At 38.2% G+C, this 8597-nt stretch overlaps 2 protein-coding genes across 3 annotated transcripts in view; one reads left to right on the top strand and one right to left on the bottom strand.

Annotated features, from left to right (window-relative positions):
- LOC131320023 (small ribosomal subunit protein uS14z/uS14y/uS14x-like) overlaps positions 1-8597 on the bottom strand; it is an 86208-nt gene that overhangs the window by 45423 nt on the left and 32188 nt on the right. The window lies entirely within an intron of this gene.
- LOC131320011 (thiol protease aleurain-like) lies at positions 3242-8386 on the top strand. 2 transcript variants are annotated; one of them, XM_058350530.1, is made up of 8 exons: positions 3242-3628; positions 4298-4419; positions 5456-5571; positions 6164-6237; positions 6344-6608; positions 6997-7128; positions 7775-7910; positions 8090-8386. In XM_058350530.1, the coding sequence occupies exons 1-8, from the start codon at positions 3438-3440 to the stop codon at positions 8125-8127; spliced, it is 1074 nt and encodes a 357-aa protein (XP_058206513.1). In that variant the 5' UTR covers positions 3242-3437; the 3' UTR covers positions 8128-8386. The 2 variants fall into 2 exon arrangements, with proteins under 2 accessions (XP_058206513.1, XP_058206512.1); XM_058350529.1 differs by having other exon boundaries at positions 3243-3628; positions 7775-8386.

The raw sequence follows: 8597 nt of genomic DNA on the forward strand, positions 1-8597 counted from the left end.
TGGACTTTTTATTGGGCTTGGCCCAAAACCCAAATTCCCAGTTTGTAGGAAATGTATGGAGATTGGATTGGACTTGACCCAAATCCAAAGTTCAGCTGTTGCGGAGATTTTTCTGTCTCTCTCAGCCGCAAAAAAATGCCAAAGTCCATTTTTAAATTTTTTGGTAAACTGGGAATTATAATAAAAACTAATTAGAAGAGTACATGAGTCTACGGTATGCAACCCTTTAGGCATCTGCCCTTAATTGAATAGAAATACAACTAGGCATATGGACAGGGGGTGCGTGCTGTGCAGCTTCGTGCTGCACAACGTGCTGCACGGCCTCCGGCGAGGCTTTTCCGGCATCGGTCCGACGATCGGAAACGTTCACCGCGTAGAGCTCGTCGAGTTCTACATGTGCACCAAAAATCAGCTCGATCAAATATCTTTAAGGGTCTCATCGGAACATATATAACTTGAAAAAAAATGAATCCTAATGGATACGAAACACTGGATCAAAACCACTAAATCCATTTTTTTCAAGTTATATATGTTCGGATGAGACCCTTAACGATATTCGATCGAACTGATTTTTGGTTCTCATCTAGAACTCGACGAGCTCTACGCGGTAAACGTCTCCGATCGTCGGACCGATGCCGGAAAAGTCTCGCCGAAGGCCGTGCAACACGTTGTGCAGCACGAAGCTGCACAACACACACCCCCTGTCCCTAAGCATATTATCTAAAACATGAATCCCCACGTCCATTTGCGGTCCGAAATTTGTCAATCGGTCCGCACATACATTGCCCTCCCGAAAACTATATTTCACTTCCATTCCCCTAACTGCTGCAAGAGGTACCTGCAATCATTCAATAGAGCACTCAATTGGTGTGTTTCGTTTTTGTGCCAGCATAGTGGACTTGTTCTTAGATTTTTATTCAAAACATGAGCCTCCCAAAATGACTCATGCATCGAGCCAGAGTCGTTTGTGCTCGTTTGTTTGTTTTTCGGGGACTAAAAATTCATGCGCACGATATCTAATAAATTTTCTCTATCCATCTCTCTATTCATATCTCTCAAAAAATTTCCTCAAAATTCAAAACGAACTAAATCTGATAAAAAAGAAAAAGAAAAAGAAAAAAAGAAGAAGCATCATGTGAATTGACATGAAACTGATCATTGCCTTCTTTTGATTTTTCAAAAGATCCCACCACCACTTTTGTCATGCCTTCCATCACATTTTTTGTTGTTTTCTTAGTAATAATGCATATGCACACCATGTAATTACAATGAGGTCCTCTGTCCTCACCTAATGGCACGTAACATACCAGTATAGAATAATTCGAAAGCCTCCAAAATGATAATAGAAATGGACAAATAGATTGATTGCAGCCATTAAGGTTGGTGATGGTCCTTCTCGTGTGGTTTACAAAAGGATATTTTTCTAGACGGGCCAATCAAACTGTAGGAACCAATGGGCTCATGCTTATGTCCCAGTTGGTAACTCCCGTCCTCTCCATACGGAAGGTCAGTTTTCAAGCCCAGTGGCCGTTTGGGTTTTAGGACTATGGATAACTTTTGAAATTTCTCCAAAAATTAACCTACTAACACTCTGCTAATTCCCATTGAGTATACGATGTTGGCAAAAAAAAAATGTAGGAACAATTCGTGCCAAAAAAAAAAATTATTGTTGTAGGAGCAATAATAAATATCTTCGAACAGGCAAGCATTTCGCGAATAAGCATTCGACGTCATTATCGTCTCCAGTACTACAAATAGTCGCAATTTTTGTCGTACAAGTAATCTCCAGCTAGGTCCATACAGTAGCATTATCTGATACTGATTGGAAGTGGTCACTAAGATTAGTGTTAAAGTTGTTCACGGTGCTAACGTACCGTAAAAAATACTACCTATTTTAATTGAGAATGGTGATAGTTCGAATGCATTTCATGTGTTTTTTTGGGAACAGCATCTCCAGAACTGATAAGTGATCATTCACTATCCTTAGGCTCCGTTCCAGAACACCTTCGTAAAAAATAAGTACTTATTTCACATTTTCAAACTCAAAAATAATATAAATGAAAATTTATTTTTCAATTTTTTTTCACCGTATAAAAGATCTCAATGAGATCTATCAAACAAGATCCATATTTATAGAAAAATTATTTACGTAAACACATGATTTTTTAGCTTAACATTGCTTTCTTAAAAAATAAGTACTTATTTTCGTTTCCGGAACGGGGCCTTAGTCCCTTTATGGAGGTCTGGATCCTTTTCTCATGTCACAACCTCCATGTAGATCCTCGTATGACGCAAAATCGAATTCTCCCGATCATATGATGCAAAATTAAATTCACTGCAATTTTATTGTTATCGATTTTATTTATTATCCATGTAAAAAAGATTAAGTTCATCGGATATTGATAGCTAACCGAAATGGAATAATCTTCGTTCCTAGAGATTGAACGCTTTTATTTCTCTTTCATTAAAATATGATTTGACCCCAAGTTTTCCAGTTTCTACTGCATTGCTTTTGTCCTAATGGGTGTCTTTGGTTAATTCCTTTTCAATCAAGAGTTTAGGTCCCAGACTAGGCACATGAATGTTCTTACTTCTTAATTTTGTTATGAATATGACGTCGTTCCCCTTGTTTTATTAGTTTTTGTAACAAATTCAAAGATTAATAAAAAAAATTTGCCATTCAAAAAATTATACTGCATTGCATTTGATTTTTCATGTTAGAATTTATAAAATAAGCAACTCCACTTTTCAAAAGGGAATTGTGATTTCTAAACTCCCCTTTTGATATACACATATTTTTTTTTTGTCTTTTAAAAAAAATGCATACACTTTTAACACTAAGATCTAAAAAAGAGTGTGTGGTTATCAAAAAATAAAATGTGAAAATCAATTCTCTTTCAAAATGAGAAATTCTCACTTTAAGAATAGCACAAAATAGGTTTATATGGCCTCTTGATCATTTGAGCCTTTGAGGCCTATACGATGCAGAAAAATGCTTCTGATGTCCTGAGAAGTAAATGTGAACCATTCATTTATTATCTCTCCAGTGAATTTGGATCCTAAAAGTGGAGTAGTTATTTCGTAATTTTTTTTGTTATAAAAAAAAGGGAGTAGTATTTTTTTCAACAAAAGCAAGCCAACCCCGTGGGCCTACTACGCATCATCAACGGCTGAGATTAGTCCGAACTGACTCCGGAGCCTCTCAAAAAGTCTCTTTGTTTGAATCAAATCAAAACCACACAGGAGCTGACAACACGATTCCAGTGACAAAAAATCCCCCCAAAGGAATCTCAACCACAGGCCAATCACGAATCTCTCTCTCCTCCTACTGTATTTAAGAAACCCAATCCAATCCTCCGGGATCCCTCCCTCCCTCCCCTCCCGCATTGGAAATTCCACTCACCCAACCGCCATCGTAGAGAGAGAGAGAGAATCACATGGCTCGCTCCCCACTCTCCCTCTCCCTCTCTCTCCTCCTCCTCCTCGCCGTCGCCGGCGCTTCTACCTTCGACGAGGAGAACCCTATCAGAACGGTCGTATCTAACGTTCTTCGCGAATTCGAGACCTCTGTCGTCAACGTCGTCGGTTACAGCCGTCAAGCTCTCTCCTTCGCCCGCTTCGCCCACAGGTAATTTGTTAACCTTTCGTTCTTCGTCCGATCGTCACGGCTGGAGTTCATTTAGACTTGGTTATCTACTCTCAAAGACAGATGCTATTAAGTGTATTTTTAATGAATTTTCTTTTATTTGTTCGTCAATTTTTGTGTGTGGTTAATCATTATTCTCGATGAGACAATAAAAAAAAATACAAGATCGACCCAAGTTGAAAAATAGTTCAGTTTTTTTTATTGATAACTCAGTGTTCGGGTCAGAGACTCAGTTTATGCGTACCTCGACTAATTTTGGGACCCAATCCCATCACCGACTTGCGGGAAGCTCAATTAAATTTGGAAAAAAGCTTCGTATGGACTGGCCCTAAAAAAATTGATATCACCTGAGAGGTTTTGAATCTGAGACGTTAGAAGAGAGCAACCCTAAGTCCCAAGCCTTAAGACCACTAGGCCAACTCCTTGAGACCACTTAAAAGACGGTTATTTCATACTTCTTTGTTGTGTCTTTTGTTTTCATTTTAGTCCTAATTTTTGTTTTTAGATTTTCCTCTCCCGCAAGATGAAATATTAAATCCAAAAAGCTTAACGCAAATCCAATAAAAAAAAACCAGAAAAGACAGAATAAAATACTGAAATGAGGCCAAAGGGAACCTAAATACTGTGGTTCTGTGAACTGTGAATTTTCAGGTATGGGAAGAGCTATGAGACTGAGGAGGAAATGAAGCTGCGGTTCTCGATTTTCTCTGAGAACTTGAAGTTAATCAAATCTCATAACAGAAAGGGCCTTTCCTACACTATGGCTGTTAATAGTCAGTCAAACTCTGCCTTCTCTCTCTATGAACATCTATTCATACTACCAAAAATATGTATATACAAAAACTAAACTGTGTAAATGCTGTTAATGGAATTATCATGTCATTGCTTATGGTCTGTGGTTTCAAACTGCTATTACGTATTGCAACTTGCTGGTTTTTAGTTCTTCAACTATGGCAAATGGTTTCTCAGGAAAAAAAAAATGCTGAAATTCATAGTTCATTACTGTTGGTTATTCTTTGTGGCTATATTCGGTGATTGAGTTACCTTACTTGTCTTCTAGCTAATTATTTTATTTGATCTAGTTGTTAAACTTCTATCTGTTTCCTTATACTAGATGCCTGGGAATATGTGATGCGTGTGCAAATTGTGTTATGCAAAGACGGAAAGATGAAAATATTGAGATTAATTTGCAATGAAATCTGGGTTGAGAATGTAGGTAGGAGGGGAGGAAAAAAACTGTAGAAGCAGTTTTTCCCCCTATTTGGCAGTTTCTGTAGGTAGTTAAAGGGGTATTTTGGGAAAATAGAAGTGTGAGCCGGCTTCATAACTGCCATGCACATCAACAGTGGTGTTCCCTTTATTATAGTAATAGATAGAAATGTGTGTATATGTACCGTTACTTTTAACATTAATAGATAGGCGTATAAGTGTACCCTAACTGTATATACAGATGGGAGCATATGGTCTTCTAGCATGAGTTTTGCATAGTTGATGTCCCTTTTTTTTGGTAACTATTTGATCTTCCTTTTTATTTTGTTATAAACCAGTTTGTGACTCCCGGTTGAGATGACGGTGGAGAAAATACATTCCAATGGGTTTTTTTTTGAACGGCGAAGAAATTTTAATTAATCACCAGGAAAAAAAATGTAAACAGTTCAATAAGAAAAGAAAATACATTCCAATGTTGGTTAACAATTTTAATTAATCACCAGGGGAAAAAAATGAAAACAGTACAATAAGAAATGAAAATACATTCCAATGTTGGTTTTCTACTTTCTTTTGTTGATTCTGTATCTTTTACGGTAACAGAATTTGCTGATTGGACCTGGGAGGAGTTCCACAGACATAGGTTAGGAGCCGCTCAAAACTGTTCTGCCACCAAAAAGGGCAATCACAAGCTCACTGACGATCTCCTTCCTGAAATGGTACGTCCTTCTGCTTTGAAAAACTAATTGGATGCATAGACTGTGAATCACAAAATTTCTTCTGCATAACAAATGGTACCCCCTGAAATGGTGGGTTTAACAAGAAATTCTGTTTGGAAAGTGTGGATCACTCCTCCAAAAATATAATTCATACTGGTCTACTGGTCTACCGTGGAAGGCCTACCTACTTGAGCAGCTGTTATCTTTTTTTTCTCACCAACAAACATTCTATTGTAGTTGTCTATCATTAAGCATCATAGTTCATGTGTAGAGTGTTCACCAGTTAATGACATGCAATTGGAATTTTGAACTGCTTGAATAAGATTGATTTTGAGTACTGCAGCAAAAAAATTTTACACCAATTTTGGGTGGATGCATGTGAGAGAACTTTAGACCAAATATACATGCAGAGCCTCTGTAAATTTTGCCATTTGCCAAGATGTACCCAATGAATGCAGGAGCTTTATAATTATCATGGTGCTTATTAAAAGAACTAACATATAGCCATCTATCACTCAATGAAACTTTATCTCTTGCTTTGTTACTTTGATTATCTGTCCACGTCTTATAAGTTTCTGTTTCTGTACTACAGAAAGATTGGAGAGAGATAGGAATAGTCAGCCCAGTAAAAGATCAAGGCCATTGTGGTTCTTGCTGGACTTTCAGGTTGGATATGTGTATATTGAGTCAGCAGTTTTCGGTGAAATGGGAACACCTAAATTAAGAAGTAACCTTCATCGTGTTTGTAACCCAAATATTTGCTCTCTTGTAGCACCACAGGTGCTCTAGAGGCAGCTTACAGGCAGGCATTTGGGAAGGAAGTCTCTCTATCAGAGCAGCAGCTTGTGGACTGTGCAGGAGCCTTTAATAACTTCGGCTGCAGTGGTGGGTTGCCATCCCAAGCCTTTGAGTACATAAAACACAATGGCGGCCTTGACACTGAGGAAGCTTACCCGTATACTGCAAAAGATGGTGAATGCAAATTTTCTTCTGAAAACGTTGGTGTCCAGGTTCTCGACTCTGTCAACATTACCCTGGTAAGAAAATAGACGGATTTTCTTCTTTCCGATTTCAAGTAGCATAGAACTGGTCAAAAGGTTTCTGGTGGCTGTGGGTAGAGCTACTAGAGATGTAACCATACCCTAGGGTATCATAGCGTCACTTGATCTGACATTTGAGAATGCATGTTAACCAAGCTAGGATTATTATGGTTTTGCCCAATTCAGCTCCACAGGCCTTTTGTGAATAGAATTGTGCAGTTCTTGAGCTGGTCTATCAGTCAAGTTTGATTTAGCGGCCTTATTATCAGTCACTCATGGTTTCTGCATCAACCAAATGTGAAACTCTAAATCCCTGTTCTACTTGATTCAGACATCAGAAGTACCTTAATAATTGAAGATTTATTTATTTATTTGGTAATTACAGGGTGCTGAAGATGAACTAAAGCATGCAGTGGCGTTCGTTCGTCCAGTGAGTGTGGCATTTGAAGTGGTGAATGGTTTCCGATTGTACAAGGATGGAGTTTACACCAGCGATTCATGTGGCACAACTCCGATGGTGAGTGTTTCCAATGAATGTCTCAAAGTGCCCTATTGAGATGTAAAGGTATTTTAGATGAACCTCCAACATATTAGTCAAGTCCCACAGATGTCGAACTACTAGGAGCTTGAACTTCATCTTTTCACCTGACTACAGTACCGCATTGGTGCCCTGCCCCAACAGACACAGAAAAAAGAAAAAAGAGAAGCCTGAAAATAAGTGTAGGAGGGAGAGAGATTATTACAAGGTTATTCAACACTAACGTTTTCACGTTATTTGTAACAAGTAGTCTTGCTTGTTGGTAACTTGGTTAATTGGACGCATTGTGTCCCTGAAATAGCTTACAACATTTTTATTGCAACAGAGTTTTGATGAGTCCTGAAATCAAAGCATCATCCAGAATCTTCTATATATTTCCTTCTTGTTAAGGACATAGGATGCCATGAATTCTCTCATCAAGGATCTATCTCGTACCGAGTTAAAGCTACACTCCGGTGTCACTCATTTTTTCCAACTCCCATGTGATTGTATGATTAATATGTCAATTATATCGACGTGCTTACGTGAATGCTTTTAGGGGTGTGTCATAGCAACTATAAACAAACTGAAGAATACACTTGAAATGTTGAAGTTTGTTCTTACTTTCATTTGCTGTATTTGGCAGGATGTGAATCATGCTGTTCTTGCAGTTGGATATGGAGTTGAAAATGGTGTCTCGTATTGGCTCATTAAGAACTCATGGGGAGAAGACTGGGGTGACAATGGCTACTTTAAGATGGAGATGGGGAAAAACATGTGTGGTAGGTTTTTACTGCTCATTTTGCCTGTACAAATTAACAAAAGCTGCACATGCTAGGTTGGGCCATGTCTTACTATCTTGTAGATAGATGCTAAATATTTCTAGTGGATTTACCGGACAAGAGATGTGCAAAACATATCCATTTTGATAATTGAGACTAATGCTAAAATTCGAATGCAGGCGTTGCAACTTGTGCATCATACCCCATTGTTGGTTGACTGCTGTTTGAGGAAGCGATGTCTTCTTTCACGAGATTTCTGGTTTATGTTGTCTTGCTTCTATCTGGAATGTAGTTTGTCTCCCATCTATAAGCTCAAGGGTCTTGTTGTAGTGTTGATAGTTCAGGCTCAATGTACAAATAAGAACCGGCCAAGTATACCTATTGTTGTATGCACTAGATCCTTGGTAAATTTCCAAGGGTGTCACTGCTGGGTGTAAGAATATTTTGTCTATATTTCATGAATCCTTTATGTTTTACCTCTCGTCAATACGGCTGATATTTTTTACCGGAAAGAAAACGCAAGTTATACGGCTGATATTTTGTGTATCTGGATGTTAATACGGCTGAATATGGTTCAAACGTTTTCATAACACGTACGGTTGAAACATTTACAGAAGGGTAGTGATTTTCAAACTCCCTTTTTTGACAAATGCACTCTATTTTTTGTTCTTTGGTGAAACTTTAATG

The sequence above is a fragment of the Rhododendron vialii genome, chromosome 3a, assembly GCF_030253575.1.
Source record: "Rhododendron vialii isolate Sample 1 chromosome 3a, ASM3025357v1".
NCBI classification, from domain to species: Eukaryota; Viridiplantae; Streptophyta; class Magnoliopsida; order Ericales; family Ericaceae; genus Rhododendron; species Rhododendron vialii.

Bases quoted from the DNA above. Each gene is read 5' to 3' on its own strand.
- LOC131320011 (XM_058350529.1), top strand. From the start codon at position 3,438: ATGGCTCGCTCCCCACTCTCCCTCTCCCTCTCTCTCCTCCTCCTCCTC. The intron at 4,420-5,455 runs GTCAGTCAAACT...TTACGGTAACAG, and splicing joins CTACACTATGGCTGTTAATA to AATTTGCTGATTGGACCTGG. The intron at 7,129-7,774 runs GTGAGTGTTTCC...TGTATTTGGCAG, and splicing joins CATGTGGCACAACTCCGATG to GATGTGAATCATGCTGTTCT.